Below are 18,676 nucleotides of genomic sequence, written 5' to 3' on the forward strand. Positions count from 1 at the left end.
TGCCCAATTATGTAAAGTTTCAATTCTTTATGTACAAATTTGACTGTTTTGCCCTTCTTTGTCTTATCGGGAGCAATATGATCTGAGATCTGAAAAGTGAGTGGAAATATGTTAAATGTGTCCATGAAATACTTATTGGTTGACTTAATAAATCATTGTCTGTTAAATGTGTATAACTTCTCTGTGCCTTTATTTGCTGTGGTTAGCTTCTGAGCATCTAGTTTGACATAAGAAAGGAGGTCACAGTACTATCAATGTACTGCTACAGGTAAATCCTAGGAATGTTGCTGTTTGAATATAAACCTATGCTGTTCTGTGCATGAGTATACAGTATGAAACAGATTTACATTAATGGTGCACAAGCAGCATAATTTGATATTACTGCAAATTTTTCATAATTAAAGAATGGGTTGATGTTTAATTTTAACTGCACTTAGTAATTCTGTATTGGTGTAAATAACTGGCATGCTTGTTGTCTTTTAAATATGGGCAGTTGTTAATGTTCACTGAAAAATGACTGAGCAAACCTTGTGAGCAAGGTAAACACACTTAACCTTGCCATGTTTAAAGACCCACCACTACGGCAACATGGGGGCCACTACCATGCTAGTCCTTGTTTGATGTATTGTAACTTGTTGTTGATGCCCACTTACTCACTCTTTTGAAGTAATACCTTCAATAAAGTAGTACTGTATCTTAATTATGCCCTTATTAAAAGACAATGTACCTAAGCAATACAAAGATTGCACATAATGTCTTGGACTGGGACTTGGTATCTGAATGGAAGGCACTACCATGTTAAAAGCATGGTGTTTAGAAACATAGTGTCAGCAGAAACATGAATGAGCTTTTTGGAGAATGAAATTGTGTGTGGAATTTGCTAGTTTATAGACCTGAATGAACAAAGAATATAGTGAAAAGGTGTTTTATCTTATAGGCATGCAAAATCTATGCCTTTGTGTATAGAGATAGACGATCAGTTATCACTTTTTAAAGTTAGGGAACTGACAACAATATTATTAATAGATAATAAACATTTTGTTGCAGCTTCAGCTACTGTAATTTGTATAAAAGTGAAAATTGGCTTCCTTAATTAATGTAACTTGTGCAGTTAATGGATAATGACCTTAGCCATAGTGAGCAGCATTGCTGCTTTCCAATGCTAACCTGCAATGTGGAGTTAAAGCTTGGTCTCCTTTGCTGTTTTGTATGGACTCTGCTACATTGGATGGTATTCATCCCACAATTTAGTTAATGCGTAGGCAAAGGAGCCATACATCTAGGTTTCTTCTCTAGTCAGTAGAAAAAGAGGGAAACCTTCAGTGTGTGATTCATCCTCAGGTTAAATTAGGTGTGATGAATCATCCTCTCTAGGGAACCTAAATGAGTAATACAGGTTAGATACTTAACTTTGGAAGTCTAAAGTTAGATGAGATGAATTGTGCCCCTGACTTTTATATAAGAAAACCATCTTGGGGGCCAGAAATGAATTAAATCCCTATTTGGGAGGAAATTTGGCATAGGATTAGAAGATGTGTTTATAGACCTTCCAATTCACAATGCCAGCAGCATTAGAAAGTTGGTAAGATGTGAATGGATAGTAATATCCAATTTGAGTGCTATATTAGAATTCTAGTGTGTGATTTAGAATGCTTTTCTTTCTCTCTTTATGCATTCCTTTGCCTGGTCAGTTAATTGCAATCTTTACATTTATCGGTCTTGAGCTTGTAGTGAGAAGTTCTTCACGCTCTTTCCTTGTTAGCACTTCATGAGCTAATCTGTTCAGGTGTAACTGCGTAATCTGATGTCAACAACTAGCAAATACCATAGTGATCACATTTCATGTATACACCTTTACCTAGCCACTTCAACAAATCAGCAACATTTTTCTTCAAGAGATGTGCATTTTGTAAGCAGAAAACAGAAATCTGCATAGTCAGGAAGGAAAAACCGTTAAACTGTTATTTTCATGCATTTTATAAGCTATTACTCTTTACAATTAACAGAAGGCAAATGAGCACCACTTTTTTCCTGTTTGAACTGCTGACTGACTTACCTGAAAGGTTAGAAATGTTCTTCTTATATTGCCAGCTGGTGTAATAATTAGGATCAAAAGGAGGATGTAACATTTTAGGTCACTCTCTTGCAAAAATTTTAAATAAATTAGCTGACACTGATCTTATGTTCCTATTCTGTGTCTTTGTGGTAATTAAAAATATTTGTAGGGAAGCCCTCAGAGGTAGAAAAAAGTTTGTTGCTATTGTGTTGTGTTATTGGAAAGTCATCTGTACATCCTTTTGTAAGAATGTACATAGTCAAGTGAGTCAGATTTCAGGTAGATGGGCATGTGGTCTTTGCATCTTGGATTTCTCCAGTTATATTTTAATAGATAATCATTTTTGCATGTCTAAATGATAACTTATTTGTGTCTTGTCTTGTCAATTCCTAGAGTGTGGAGTAAAGATGTATATTTTTCAGAACAGTTGGGAGTTGATTTAAAAAAAAAAAAGTAATAGCAGGTACTGCATTGTAAGACCGAATGCATGATGTGTCATTGTTACTTATAATTCTGTATATGGAATGAATGGATATGAATTTTAATCTGTGCAATACTTCAGGTAAATGTCACACTGCATTTTGCTACCTTCCAAAGAACATGAGATCATTTTGGGTAAATTTTTTAGGGAATAATTGGGATTTGGAGAAAGTTTTCAAATGCATGTTGAAGTTGCTATAGAAGTTGAGCACTGACCCTCGTTATAATTGAATTCCAAACTCCAAGTCTCTTGCCTGTAGGTCAAGCACTACGCAACAAAGCAGATATTTTTGGAAGTCATTTTGAAAGAGATTAAGATGAACCTGTTCGTAACTGTCAGGTATTTTTTGTGTAGCTCTTATCAATGTGTATTTTTCCCCTTTGTAATTGAGGGGGAAAATAGAGTCTGAATTTTTCAGTTTTCTGATTTCTGCCTGCTGTAACCTTTCTCTTCTCTCTTACCCCCATCCTCTAGCACATTTATTATAAATCACAGTACATCAGTCTTGCAGAATTGATACAAACAAGGACTCTAAGCAGAATATCTCTAGCTTTACTCAGAGTCCTTCAGAGGACAAAAAGCCTTGGAATATGCTTAGAAGGTCAGTGGTATTGGTCTCAGCTGAGTTTAGAAGAAAACAAAAAACAAAGTCCAGAGTTCTCTGTTGGAAAGGCAGAGTCTTAATCACACTATGGGTAACCTCTGCTTCAGTGTTGTAATTGATTTTGTCCTAGATAGATTTTGGAGAAAAAAGGAATCAGAAAAGGAATGCAACAGAACTAAGTTTTCCTTCTTGCATGGAATAATGTGTTGAAAAATGTGTGTGTGTGTATGTATACATGTGTATACATTTTTAAGAACATGTACATTGATAATCATAGGTCAAAGAAGTATGGAATACCATAGGTTGTCTGTGTCTTGACACAGAGACAACATTCACTAGTATATGCAGTAAATGTCTCATTTTTCTTGGACCTGAACTTAGAGAAAAACTTGCCTTCCAAATATTTTTGTGGTCTAGAAGGTACTACATTAAGCAAGAGAGTATGCAAACTGGTCCAAATGAAACTATATAGCTTTGACAGTCCATAAGTAGTTATGTTTCCATTTATAACATCGTTAACCTTAGATACATATACAGCCTTATTCTTATAGGCATGACTGCAGATAGTGCAGTAGTGACTGTTCATGGTAATGCACATATCACTGCAAAATCTACTTTTCATTTTAAAGACTTAGCTAACTATATTTTGAAAACTATAAAGAAAAATATGGATTTGAGATGGTAGTGCAGCTTCTCAATTTGCAAGATGTATTTGTCTCCTAGGTTTCCCAGGGCATCTGTGAAGTAATTGGTGATAGCCTAATTATATGCTGTTTATGTAATGGAATTAGAGAATGCTCCTTGATTCTTTTATGAGTATCTACTTCTTGTTACATGCATCCACTTGTTCTCTCAGTCCTGAGAGTACACTTCAACCCATATGCTGAAATGGAGTGTTGCAGCAACATAGTGTTGAGAAAATAAAAAATGTTATATATGAGCTAAAAGCTGATAAATTAGTCTTCACTTGCCTGGAATTTATAGGGTTGAACACCACCCCCCCCCCGCAAAGATAATAATGCCCATATGTGAGAATATTTGAGCTAAATGAATATCAATTAAAAAAGTGTTTTGTTAACTAATTAAACTTCACACTATACTAAATGTGGACTTTTAAGGCATCCTTCCTTTTTTCAATATACACAATCTTTTAAGAACCTGCAAATTCATAACCACAAACCAAAGTAGTATTACAAACTATCTGAGAACATCAGTGTCCTGAAACACAACATTTAATACTCTATTATGGTGCAATAAACCTCATTTTTCTTGGGTGATGGTTAATGAATGCGAGGGGGATCTGCCTATCATATGTTGTTATGTCACAGATGATGATCCTCACACAGGTGAGATTCCTTCACAGAATCACAGAATCGCTGAGGTTGGAAGGGACCTCTGGAGATCATCTAGTCCAACCCCCCTGCTCAAGCAGGGTCACCTAGAGCACATTGCACAGGATTGCGTCCAGGCAGATTTTGAATATCTCCAGAGAAGGAGACTCCACAACCTCTCTGGGCAACCTGTTCCAGTGCTCTGTCACCCTCACAGTGAAGAAGTTTTTCCTCATGTTCAGATGGAATTGTCTGTGTTTCAGTTTGTGCCCGTTGCCTCGCGTCCTGTCACTGGGCACCACTGAAAAGAGTCTGGCCCCATCCTCTTGACACCCTCCCTTCAGATCCTTGTACACGTTAATAAGATCTCCTCTCAGCCTTCTCTTCTCCAAGCTAAACAGGCCCAGCTCTCTCAGTCTTTCCTCATAAGAGAGATGCTCCAGTCCCCTGTCATCTTTGTAGCCCTTCACTGGACTTGCTCCAGTAGTGCCACATCCCTCTTGTACTGGGGAGCCCAGAACTGGACGCAGTACTCCAGATGTGGCCTCCCCAGGGCTGAGTAGAGGGGGAGAATCACCTCCCTCGACCTGCTGGCAACACTCTTCCTGATGCACCCCAGGATACCATTGGCCTTCTTGGCCACAAGGGCACATTGCTGCCTCATGCTTAACTTGGTGTCCACCAGCACTCCCAGGTCCTTCTCGGCAGAGCTGCTTTCCAGCAGGTCAACCCCCAACCTGTACTGGTGCATGGGGTTGTTCCTCCCCAGGTGCAGGACCCTGAACTTGTCTTTGTTGAACTTCATGAGGGTCCTCTCCGCCCACCTCTCCAGCCTGTCCAGGTCTCTCTGAATGGCAGCACAGCCCTCTGGTGTATCGGCCACTCCTCCCAGTTTGGTATCATCTTCAGCAAACTTGCTGAGGGTGCACTCTGTCCCTTCATCCAGGTCATTGATGAAGAAGTTGAACAAGACTGGAGCCAGTACTGACCCCTGGGGGACACCGCTAGCTACAGGCCTCCAAGTAGACTCTGTGCTGCTGATCACAACTCTCTGAGCTCTGCCATTCAGCCAGTTCTCAATCCACCTCAATGTCCACTCATCCAGCCCACACTTCCTGAGCTTACCTATGAGGATGTTATGGGGGACAGTATCGAAAGCCTTCAGTCCTTCCTTTCAGGTATTATTTCCTTTCCAGTTATGTCTCATATCTCTTTGTTTCCAACCTTTCTCTTACAAGAAAATATTTATGTTGGGACAGTTCTGAGGGCTGAAACCAGACTGATTGCTGCTCAATTGTAAAAGCCAGGGTCTGGCTCAAAAAGCTTGTGCTATCAAAAGGCTGGAACAAATGAGAGAGGGTTGAGATGTAACACTGTTAAGTAATTGTGATCTTGAAATGCACAACCTTTGTCATGTTTTAAAAATCTACTCAGGAACATTTCTTCTAACATAGTTCAAATCTTAAGGCTGTGATGTGTAGCATGATCCAGCAGAGCAGAATTTGTCCTCTCTGCTGTACTTACGTACATCTGCCTGTTTGTCTCCCTCTTTCTTCTGTTTTTGTTTAAGGCCTAGAGCGGGTCACCCAAGTACTTTTCCTCTGTCCTTTAGTGTTGCTTTAATTTATTGAGTGTCTGGCAAGAGAAGACAGCTGCTATTCATTCTCATGGTGCCTCACTTCTGAAAGGTGATGACAGCTGGGTAGAACATCCAACTGACCAGAGTGGATGAATTATCATCATTCTGGAGTCATTCTGCTCTGTAGGTCTGACCTGTAGAATGACCTATAATAGAAATAAGTCAATATTTGCTTAAAAATAAAATTGGTGTGGCGTGCAGATGAAAAGTCAGGATAGTACTTGGGATTATATCCTTCCTGTAGAGGTGGTTTAAAAAAAATCACTTTTTGTGATTGTGGCTAGTTGTGTTGTATCCCTTTGAAAGTATTAAACACTTACGCAGAGTTTTAATTGAACTTATTAGAGGCCATCTGTGTATGTTTATACTAGTTTGTTGTGATCCCTACTCTGCTATATTGCATTTCAAGTATTTTTGACTTGAACTCTGAGACTTGTATCTGTATTAATATCATTAAAGCTAAAGATGAAGTTGAGCTCTCTTTTATTTTTATGTAGTTTAAGAAATGTTTTATGAAAATCTAAAAGGGTATTCTAACTTGAGGCAGGACTTCCTTTACAGCAAGATGCTCCCTGGTAGTTGGCACTGGTCCACATGACTAACCAAACTCACTAAAGAGTTGTTGATTTTACGTGATCGGTGCTTCCTCTGAGTAATGGCCTGGGAACTCTGTAGTGTAGGCACCCTGCCTTCCCTCCGCTGTTGGCCCTGTGCGCCGCGGGCAGCCTGGCTGAAGCTAATCAGAAGGTGCTCTGATTGTGTGCATTATCCTGGCTTTAAAAGGCTTCTTGCTTTCCTAAGATTCACCTCATGCTGTCTAGCTGTTACTATTTGCAAACAAACCAGTAATCTTTGCTGTGATGCTGGTAATGATTAAGAAGGTAGCATTTGGGCAGGTGTGTTTGACATGGCAGTGCTGGGCAAGGGCTGCTGTGCTGTTGGCCTGGCGGCCGGCCCAGCTGCTGCACTGAGAGGGAAGCGAGGACGAGGAGTGGGGTGACCAGGCCAGGCTGCTGCTGCTTGCAACAGCCTCACTCAGAGCAGCGCCATGTCTGGATTTAAAAATGTATGTCAACAGTGGGAGGGCATTAAGCTATAGGCTTGGGCTGCCCCACGAGAGCTACGGCCCTTCTGGATAACGGGTCTTTCCCTGGAGTTCGGTGGGGAGCTTACCCTGTTAGCCTCAGTGGGGTGTCCTCTCCTGTGTCCTAATGTGGAGGGGAGGATCGTGTCCATTTAAGGTATCCTTTAGAAAAGGAAGTAATTTTTTGGATGTGCAGCTTCCCTGGTACAGCGTGTACAACTTTTAAAAAATGTTTTTCATGTATTTTCCAATAGGTGGGTTTTACATCAGATACTTTATGTAATTTGGCTTTTTTTTCCAATTTCTTTTTCTCCTCTTTTTTTCTTTTACGTATGGAATATATGCTGTTATTGCACTGGTGCTCTCTTGGCTTTTGAGCCAAAGACCTTTTGTGAGAAGACTACCCCTTTGAAGAAAAACATCCTCTTTATTATTTTGTTTATCTGTGTTTTTAATGACTTTACAATATTTGCATTAGGAAAAGCAAATTGTGGAAAAGGGTGCTTGAAATTCTTAATATATACACCATGAGTTCCTGCCGTGTCTGGCCTCAAAGCTTACAGTCATTTTTTTTCTGAGATGTTCCTACCTGGAAACTCTTGGACTTTGAAGGTGAGACAGCATAGACATACTGGGTTTGGTTTGAAAAGAAGGAAAATAGGTACCACAGAAGCTAATTTTCTTCATTGTACTGAGAAAAGTGACTGTGGCTGGCCAGTTTCATGATCACCTCTTCCAATTAAAAGAACTTTTCTCACAATTTTTGTGTGTGTGTGTTTTTGGTTTTTTAGTTTTTTTTCTTCTGAACTGCCTTGTAATCCATAGTGACCCAGATGTAATTTCATGTTGGTGATCTCACTTGCATTTTCTAACATTTTTTCATTGTGTTTAAGTTTACAGGTCTTGCGCAGCAGTTTATAATAGCCAATAAGCTAGCAAATTTGCCTTATGTTTCTGAATTTGTTTAGAAACTTTATATTAAGTATGTTCATGTGATTACATTATGAACTTTGTTTGGATAAATATGAGGAAGTGGAGACATGTTTGTGATTTAAAGATTAAATCTGTCCCCCCTCTGCAGAAATTTTGGAATGTAAGAGCTTTGTCCCTGTTGGTTCTTTGTAATTTCTGCAACCCTAGTTTATAGTTTATTCCTACTTAAGGAATTGATGGGTCAGATCCATCAATAATAACGTTAATAATGGTTTATTTGTGGGTCAATGATTTCTAAGTTAAACCTATGTTCTAATTTCTGTTTTGTCAGCTGCATGTTTGCAACCTATTAGTTATTGTTTAATTACTGTCAGATATGGAAGATGTTGCAGCAAATTTTCTCGTACAGGAAAATGTTTGCAATAATTTATTTAATGTTCTTGGAGTTAATAAATTCAGAAGGATGGAATGGGGGAAAGAAAATTAAGAGCTTAAACATTGAGAAAAAACTTATTCTCTTTTGTCACTGCTATCTGATAAACTCCTTCTTTAGTATTTGTCACAATAAGAATTAATACAAATAACAAACAGATATGTAGGGAAGAGAAAACCTATAGTTCTAACTCATTTATTTCTTTTTAGGTTAACGAAACCCTTGTCATTCGCGGATTGTGTTGGGGATGAACTGCCTTGGGGATGGGAAGCTGCATACGATCCTCAGATTGGTGTCTACTATATTGATCATGTCAACCGTAAGTATTTTTCTATTCACTGTATTGATTATATAAAAAAGCTCATCTAGATTAGGCTTTTCTGACAAGCTCCTAAATAGGCTCATGAACTAGAGTAGGAGTAGGTAAAGATTTCTTGCAAGAGAATTTTAGTTATAGCAACAATTCCTGTTGTTCAATAGGCAAATTATCCTGTGTGCACAGGCTTGCTGGGGATGGTTGCAGATGTATTGAAGCTGACTCAAAATTATGCACGTGACTCTTATCTTTTTCTGCAGAAGAAGTCCATGTAATGTACAGTAAATAAAGATAGTTTACATCTGTTGGTATCTATAAAGTATAGGATGTTTGGTGATTTTTAAATATTCAGAAATGCACACTGATGGAGATAGTTAGATATGAGTAACGGAAATTGGCTTAAATCTAACCACTGAATGGAGCTATTGTAGTTTAGCTAGAATGGAGTAAGGAGGTTTATTTGATGTAATTTGTATATGAGATCTGACAAATGTATTGTAATTCTAAGTACAACATATTGTAGAATACATTCCCAGCTGTAAATACTGCTGTATTCTGTAATAATTGGAAAGGGAATGGGGAATCAAAATGTTGGGGAAAATTTGTCTTTTGATATAACATTATTGGCTTCAAAAGGCTCACAAGAAAATCTACTGGTACAAGATGACAGGATCTATTTCTATGTATATTCCTAATTGCATGAGAATTATGCCTAACCATACAAAACTATAAAAAAATTTTTTTTGAAATACATGTGTTAGGCTTATTTAAATTAACCTTCTCCTGAAAGCACTTCTGTCTTTTTTTTTTTTTTTTTTTTGTCACTGCATATTGGTTGATACCTTTCTCTGTTTTGTCAGAAATTACCTTCAGTAACATAGGAGGGATTCTGTTTGAGATCAGTACCTGAGTGGAGGTGCCTGCATCTCTGCTAGCAGCACTGTGTAGTTACCTAAGCATAGGTATCTATAGCCATTTGAAATGCTTTAGTTTAGCAGAGACAAATGCACAAGGTCAGTAGATACAGCGCAGGGATGGTGAAGGACCAGTGGTCTTCTGGAACAAGAGCTGGAGATGAGGCTGGTTACTCCACGGTTACTCCACAGTTACCCCAAAGGTACGGGCACCTGAATCAAGTCTGGGATGTCTGAGCTCCTATTATAGTGAATAGCGATCTAGTCAATACAGTTAATGTAGTGTAAAGTGTGATTTAGCTGACTGGCTGGGTGTCTGCTTCTAAGAGGAGCTGATTTAAGCTCTACTGGTTGGCTTGGACTGGAACTCTGTTAACTAGAATAGGAATTTCAATATCTACTGTGCTTGTCAGACACCTTCAGGTAGACACCTAATCTTAATCTTGAACTGAATCCCATCCAATAACCTCATTTTGGGTTTTAAAGTCCTGTTTACTGGAAGAACAATGAGAGTCCACTGATCTTACATGTGGTATTATTGTGACTTAAACATTTCTGAACTGGAAAAAATAGGGACATACTTGACTGAACTCAAAGGCTCAAGAAAGAAAAGGATTTGTCTCTGAAAATAAATGCTATTCTGAGAGAAAACTTGTCATTAACTTCTTTTTTTTGCTTTGGGTTAAAATTATAAAGCTTCAAAATACAGAATTTTAAAATAGATGATCAGTGTTTTGGGGTGTTTTGAAAGCGCTTTCGGATCACTGCTCTGGTAATCATGCTCTTGTATTCCACAGACACTCAAAATTTCTAGTCAGTTCTAAAAACCTCAGCCTTGTAGTTTTGTTGCTTGTTTTTTAGAAAGATTAAATATTTTCTCTGCGTTAAAAGCCATTTCTGTGCATTGAAGAAGACTTTCTGGATGTTATAAGCTATTTATGGGTCAAGTTCTGCTTCACATGTGTAGAGTGTTGAGGCTTGGATAGCATGGTCTCCAAATTCTCGTGAAAATTCTAATATAGTGCAAGCAGTGAGACTTCCGCTTAATAGAGAAGAATTGTGTATATTCATCTATACACATTTGTCTGGCTGGAACAAACAAGTATGGCTAGCTAGGTGTTTGTTTCTATTTGGTTAATATGCATTATGGAGGACAAAAGTATAGTTTGGGCTTTGGTATAGTTAGTGGTTTTCACCCATCATTTGGTAGTGTATTTGGCTCCTGTTATATTAATATGTGTTGCTTTGTAGCAATCTTGGTGAGACTTCTTATTTTGGAAAGCAGTATGTTTTAGCTCTGTGCTCGGTATTTTGCACAGTGTTTTGGTGAGAGCACTCTGAGCTGCTGGGAGGTAACCTTCCTAAGTGTATTATAAGCAGGTCATTTGTCTGACATGCCAAATGTGGAGATTACAACTTTTAGTTCACTTGACTGGGGTGCACGTGTTGCTGCTGAAATACATAGTATAGAGATCACTAATGATGATAAATAATTAGGAAAAAAAAAAAAACACAGTAAAAGAGTTTTTCCTTGTGTTCAGACAGAACTTCCTGTGTTTCAGTTTGTGCCCGTTGCCTCTTGTCCTGTCACTGGACACCACTGAAAAGAGTCTGCCCCTGTTCTCTTTACACCCTCCCTCCAGATATTTATATGCTTTGGTAAGATTCTCCCTTCAGTTTTCTCTTCTCCAGATTCAACAGTCCTGGGACTGTTTCCTCAGTCTTTTCTCATATGAGAGATGCTTCAGTCCCTTAATCATCTTAGTGGCCCTTCATTGGCCTCATTCCAGTATGTCTATGTCTCTCTTGTACTGGGGAACCCAGCACTGGACCCAGCACTCCAGATGTGCCGTCACGAGGGCTGGGTAGAGGAGAAAGATCACCTGCCTCGACCTGCTGGCAACGCTTTCCCTAATGCAGCCCAGGATACCATTGGCCTTCTTTGTCCCAGGGCGCGTTGCTGGCTCGTGGTCAACTTGTCCACCTGGACCCCCAGGTCCTTCTCTGCAGAGCTGCTTTCCAGCAAGTGAAATGGAGGATGATGCAGCCCACTTTGAGAAACACTGACTGAGGTCATTATTTTATGAATATATTACTCCAATTAGGAGTTTAATGTGATGCTTTCAGCTTCGAGGGAGACAAGATTACAGGCCATCTGTCAAGGCAGAACATGCATATGATGTGGGTAGCTAATACCGTAAGGACCTAAATGCTTAGCTTGTTGTTCAGTAGCACCTTTTGTCAGAGGGCTGCCTGAAGAGATGTTATTTGGTGACCAGGGACTGAGGAGTTCCTTTCTTGCAGGCTCTCTCCTTCAGGAGAGTCCAAAGATTTTAGCTTGTGCTGTTCACTCTTATAATGCTCATTGCGTAGCTGTACTTGTGTGTTCATCCTCTTTAGATGTCTAATTTGCTAACCTTTACTAACTTTAATGAATAACATGGTTAGGAACTTAAGCAATGCCAGAAATAACCCAAACTTATTATTCTACTTCATTTCATGTATTTAAAGGCAAAGTCATCACTTTTGCATTTTCCAAATTCTTCTGCAGGATTTTTGATATCAGACTTCAGGTGGTTAAGATGAAAATACTTATGCTGGTAATTGCTGGTATTTATGCCAGGATTATGCTGGTATTGCTTGGATTTGCAAACACTTTTAAGCTGATATAATCTCTGAAATAAATGGTCCTGCTCTATTTCTACCTCTGGCCTTTTATTCTGTCCCTGAAATATTTTTGCTAATACTGGCGTGAACATTTGCCTGGCCAGACAGTGAATCAGATCGGGGAGCTGATTTGAGTGGAATCTAATCCGGCATGGAAAAAAAGTCACTATTTGTTCTCCTTTCCACACTCCTATTTATGCAAGTAAGGGAGGTAAGGTGACCTGGGGGTAGGAATAATACAGGTGTATCAAAGTCGGGTGGAAGGCAACGGGGGACAGCAGCCAATTGCAGTAGCGCTGGTTAAGTGTTTTGAAACTACAGCCTTGAACTGTCAAACCCTGCACCTGCTTGTCAGGAGGTAGTTTTGATTTTGAGGCTGTGGTTTCCACGTGCACTTCTTAGATGGCAGTGGCAGCTGAAGGTAGTCGCTGCCTGCTCTGGTTCCTGCCCCTGCGCTGTGTCGGCACAATGTGCGTGTAGTGAACAAGGATGGTGGGAAGCATTGTGCTTCCTGAGGTGTGTGTGCTGCCGTTCCCCCTCCCCTTCCTTCCTTCCCCCAGCCGCCTCGGCTCTTGTTGGCATCGCCGCGTGGGATGCGTATTGGCGAACAGCGGTGGAAGGGCTTGGGAGCAAGAAGAGAGAGAACCTGTAGAGTGAAATCTGTTTCTTTAGGGCCAGAAGGAAGGTGGTAAGGAGGTCCTGAGAGCTTGGGGGGCCTCAGATGGGGAGGGCGTAGGTGGTGATGGAGGGCAAGTGTGGAGGGGGGGAGTTGTTTTAGGCACTGAAGCTGTTTCTTGTGTGGGGAACCATGGGCTGGGTTGGGGAGCTCAAGTGTGAGGATGGCCAGTGTTGCAGACTTTCAGACTGTAAGCATGCTTGTTTGCAGATTTTAGATGCTGAAGGGTATGGGCCTACAGTACCTGCAACTTTCACTGAAATAAGTAAATTAGATTTGTTGACTATGTTGTCCCTTTGCTTTCTTGAATGAATGACATCTCAGATTGTGAAGCTAGGAAACAGTCAGCCTATTTTTGTGTAGTTTTTTATATGGCATCTGTAATTAGTGCATCTACGACAGCAACATAAAGCTGTGTTTTGGATATTATGAACTCTTTATTTGGGTGTTTAAGAAATGATACCTGTTTGTACACTTCTAGATTTCTTTTCTATCTTAGTTCTTAATGGGTGGCCAGGTGTCTGCAAACCTAATTCCTGCCTGGAAGTTTTGTGCTTAGATCTGTCAAGATATAAAACAAAAGCCTAAAATTTCAAATAATGCAGAGGTACACTAGATAGGTGGAAGACCTTATTGTCGGTATCAGGATTATATAGTAAGAGATTAATCTGAAGTAATTGGAACTGAATGAAAATCAGTATTGTGTATAAGAAATTTTGCCAATGTGAATCAACTTAACTTAGACTGGGCTCTCTGTCTGTCTTATTATTTATTTACTGCTAGGAATGCATCAAATGGGTGTGTTGAGGGTTTTTTGTTTTTTTTTAATCTTACTCTTTTTACAACAAAATCAAACTTCTCAAACAAATAGGACGTGCTTTAGTTCCTAACTGCTTTTTATTGTCAGGAGGGTAGGGAAGATCCACAGTTTTCCTGATGAAACCACTGTAAACAGCTACATGAGTAATCTTACTGTCAAACCAAAAAATACTTAAGAGGGGTTTTTGGTTTGTTTTCTTACTTCATTTGACCCATAAAGGAAACTGTTTATGTTTTAAGATGTTTTGTGGCTAATCTTGAAGATATTTTATGAGATGCTTCATTTACATACTATGTAAATAGCATGTATATAGTTGCAAAATGGTAGTGTTGTTGTGTTTTTTAATACCTTTATGTAAATTTATGCTTTGCTAATTTATATTTTGGACTTTATTCCTTGAATTTTGTGAGCTCCCATCACTATAAAACTTTTTTTTTTTTTTTTTAAGTATGATACTAGCTTTTTTGAACAGCTTTTACTTTCAGCCTAATATAAACAATTAGTAAATGTGCCATTTACCATGACATCAATTTGTGATTTTGCTGATTTAATACAGTATTAAGCGATAGTTGCTGTAATTGGTAGTAAATTCAGGCCTCCTCACTGAGAACCGTAATTTGGTTTTGGGTGTTTTTGTTCTTCAATTTTAACTGTGGCCTGTCAAGGTCTAGCAGCTGTTTGTTTTCTATGTTTTGGGTTTTTTTTTTTAATTTTCAATTAATTAGACTTCTACTTTAGAAGTAAAATTATTTAGAATTATATGTTTAGAAAATTTCTCAAAAGCTACTGTCTATGGGGATTACTCTAAGGTAGACTTTTTTTATCATGAATAAATAGTTGAACTTCAGTCAGTGGGTTTGTGTTTTCAGTTTGGAAGGAAGCATGATAAGAGAAGTCCTTGGTACAGCTCTTTGTGATCAGCAAGATTGTTCTTCAACTGTAGTACTGCCAAATAGCAGCACCATACTGCCATTTTTTTTTTTAACTGAATCTGCATCTTATGGTGACTTTTGATTTGTTTCTGGATAGGGTCGGATGACTGACCTCCGGGTCTAAAGTCAGAGAACAACAACAACAACAACAACAAGCTAGCGAGTGTAGATTGTGCAGAAATATATTAGTCTATGACCAAATTTTGATTTGCCTTAACGCTATTAGAGATATCAGTGTATTATTACAGTAAGCATTAATTTTGCATTGAAGTGTTAAGATTCTGATTTGTGTTCTCAAATGCTTGAAATTTGAGAGATTATCTTGTAATATGACTAGTTCATTTCCAGAAATATTACTAACAGCGCTCAACAGGCTAGTTTCCTTTACATTCTGACAATTTACTGGATTCAGAGAATAAAGGTTGTGATTCTAAATCCTCTGCAAGACCTCTGCTTATTTGAAAGACTTCTGTTTTTGACTTGGTATGAATAGTCTGAGAGGATCCTGGACTGGGAGACATGTTCTTCCTTGCTTTCAGAGCCTGACATATTCCTAAACAAGTCATCTCCTTGACTTCCAGTTCTTATTTTCAGGCTCAGGAATAACCAGGCAAGAGGTTTTCTTCTTCATGGCATTGGTGTAGTTAACTTATAAAACAAGTACGGTGCTGTTGGCACTGTTTGGTGACAAGGGTATTATAGAAAGGAACAGGGTAACAGTATTTAAAAGATAAAGATAGGAGGGAATAGCTACTCCTAACCTAGCTGTAATTCATCCACTTTCTTTCTGCCATTCTTTACTTTGTGTTTAATATGATAATTGTTCTCCCTGCTCCCTATCCTGCACATTTCAGTCCTTTCCCAGAGGCTGCTTTCTACTGCTGATTCATCCATGAAGAAAAAGAAAATTAAGAGGCAGAATGATGCTAAAAGGTCAGGAAGTATAGAGGTAGGAATTTGCATCTGCTTGGTTTGAGACTAGAATTCATTGGAGGTTCCTGTTTCCCCACTTGATTTTCTTCTTTACTAAAATTTAAAATCCTAGTCATTTACCTACACTGTTTGACAGTTCTGACACAGTGTTTTAGCCACAGGTTCTCCATTCCTTGTCATAGTCTTTAAGGCTTTCATGCCAGCTTATGCCTGTGTGACTGGTTTATCTAACAGGGGGACTTTTGTGGATAGACTGGCTGGTCTTTGCTCCAGCCTCACACTCTAGTACATCTGCATCTATGAAAGTATGTAACATAGCATTCTTGGAGAGGGAAGAAATCTGAAAATCCTGCTATGAGTCTGCAATTATCATTAGCTTCAGGGAGCAAAGCTGCATCTCTTGATCATAAGTGTGTGCCATGTGTTCCCACAACCCATCAGTCTTTTAAGAAAGTGGTGACATGCAAGCATTTGGGGACCAGTTGTAAAGATTCTTTGGGTTCAGCAAGAATACATGGTCAAAATCCAAGTGCAGTAGGTTTTATCTTGAATCTTATTTATAATTAGGAAACTTTCCTGCTCTCTGGCCATTATAGAGCTCTATAATAGTGGGAAGGGATTAGAGTAATCTGATGCTGGCTACAGGAAGAAGGCTAGGGTAATGAAGGCTCTGGATGGAGGATCACCTGATGACTTTTAAAATTTATGTAAAGATCATACCTGTGGATATGAATCATAATTCTGACAGCCATAGCAGTAGAACATAACCTACCTACTGAGGGCTGGCTAATGTAGATCAAAATGCTCAGAATTTCTATCACACTTGTCTCTGAGATAAATAGTCATTGTTACCTAATGTCTAGAGGAAACCAGTGTGCCATAAGGCTAACATGTTGTTCAATATTTCTTAGTAAAAATTTCTGAATAAATATTTCTTGGAAATCTGCTCATGCTTATTTAGTATAGCTGGAAGATGTTCTCATTCTCTCTCTCTCTCAAATTCGAGCACAGAATTATTTTATGGAAAAGTGAGGAAGGTGTCTGGAAGAGAGAAGGCAAGTGGCAGTGGCAGGAAGCAAACTGTAGAGAACTTGAGGCATACCCTGAATAGCCTAATTTTTCTTCATGTCTCTCTTCATAATTCATATTTTATCTTATTATGCAGTAGAACATGATTTTCTTTGAGTGTCCAACAATGTTTTAGGTAATTCTGAAGCCAAAGTGTATGTGATATTGTAGGGCTCTGTGGTCTTATTGAAACTGCTGTCTCTGTAATACACTATTGTTTTAAAGTACCCATAGAACAAATACATCAATATTAATATTACTGTGTGAGTTCTTCCTTAAAGTTTTAGGTGGGAATTGCTTTTTTTATGATTTGAGTTTGAATTGTCAGTATTTTAAAAAGGGGAAAGAGGAAGGGAAAAAAGGAATAAAAGAAAAAACTGTTTCAGAAGGCCTCTGGCATGTAAACAATGACTGCATTCCTTAAGCCAGTCTAGTCACATTTTTTTGTTATTCTCCCTGAAACTAGTGCTCGTCTGTTTGCCTCCTTTATTGTTCATTAATCCTTGCATCTGAGTTGCCTGCAACATTTGTTATGCCAGTTGAAATACGATGAAGTAATATTTGCACTCCTTTTTTTCCTGTTTTTTTTTGTCTGATTACAGGCAAAAATACTGGAAATTTGAAAGCCAGTTTGTTTATTAAGAAACATGGAGTATACGCATAGAATAAACATATCCGTAGTGCTTATGCAATCCTATTTATAAAATTACTTTCACCACCCACCATTAAGCCAGCTTGCGTTATTCTGTAATCAGACACCAGTTTTCCTCTTCTGATGTTATATATCAAAGAGTTGGTGTTGGTTTTGTGCTTTCCATCTTAAGACTTCTCTGTGCTTCTAATATGTAAAAAGATGCCACTGAAATCCTCATACTCTTTCACCATGGCTCCCCTAGTTTCACTTGACTGCAGCTTTTTCCAGGGACTTTCCCCCAACATGACATAGAGTGTTGTTTCAGATATCCTGTCTTTTGAAACAGCTTTTGTGAAGTGGAGTAGGATGTAATCCTAATACAGCAGAGGCATTGGGGACTATACAAAGACCTATCTGGATTGATTTTGAATGCTTTTCTTCAGCCGCTGGGATTTAGGGGAAACACCAGTGATGGGGTAACCTGGAGTATAGTCAGTTAATGGTTTGGTGATTTTGAGGCCTGTGTTGTTCTATTAAAGTTGGAGTTCTGTGTGATTGGAGGTAGTAGCCATGTAATTATGATGCAAGATAACCAGAGATGTCAGGTGTAATAAAGTTATCTTTTAATCACATAATATTTCAGAAAGAGAAACTGCCACTCTGACATGGAGTATCTAGCTGAGTGGCGTGACGCGGCCCAGAGCACAACCTGTTGTGTGTGACACTGCTGTGTCAGTCAAACTACCTCTTCACAGCTCAGTTATTGCGGTTTTGTCACTGCTTGTCTTACACTGTAGCCCTGGTTTCCAGGTCTGGAAGCCTTCCTGAAATTCTCCTGATTTGAGGCTTCCTGCTTTCCATATATAAGCCCTCTGTGCCAAGTTGCCTAAGTTTTCCCTATGTTGGTCTGTGAAGGAGAAGGTTAATACTATGAATGAGTAGATCTGGTGGCTTTCCGCTGTTCCAAAAAATCCTTCCCCAGCTTGTGCTTCTTCCTCCTTTATACTGTCTCTGCGTTCATCAGACCTTCAGTAGCCTGGCACAACTAGCCTAACCTGCCAGAAAATGCTGTGTTTGGTTTTATGTTATTTTTTTGGCCCAGCGAATGTTCTGGTGGGGCTAGTGAGTTGAGAAGGCTTTGTGGTGGGTTGGGTG

The 18,676-nt window shown here is 39.0% G+C and overlaps 1 protein-coding gene across 5 annotated transcripts in view; it reads left to right on the plus strand.

Moving 5' to 3' along the window:
• WWC2 (WW and C2 domain containing 2) overlaps positions 1 to 18,676 on the plus strand; it is a 109,902-nt gene that overhangs the window by 31,900 nt on the left and 59,326 nt on the right. For all 5 annotated transcript variants that reach the window (XM_067297936.1, XM_067297939.1, XM_067297938.1 and 2 more), the window contains exon 2: positions 8,771 to 8,880. In XM_067297936.1, the coding sequence (XP_067154037.1) occupies positions 8,771 to 8,880 (110 nt within the window). The remainder of the gene's footprint in view (positions 1 to 8,770; positions 8,881 to 18,676) is intronic.

This window comes from Apteryx mantelli, chromosome 5 (genome assembly GCF_036417845.1).
Source record: "Apteryx mantelli isolate bAptMan1 chromosome 5, bAptMan1.hap1, whole genome shotgun sequence".
Taxonomy (NCBI): domain Eukaryota; kingdom Metazoa; phylum Chordata; class Aves; order Apterygiformes; family Apterygidae; genus Apteryx; species Apteryx mantelli.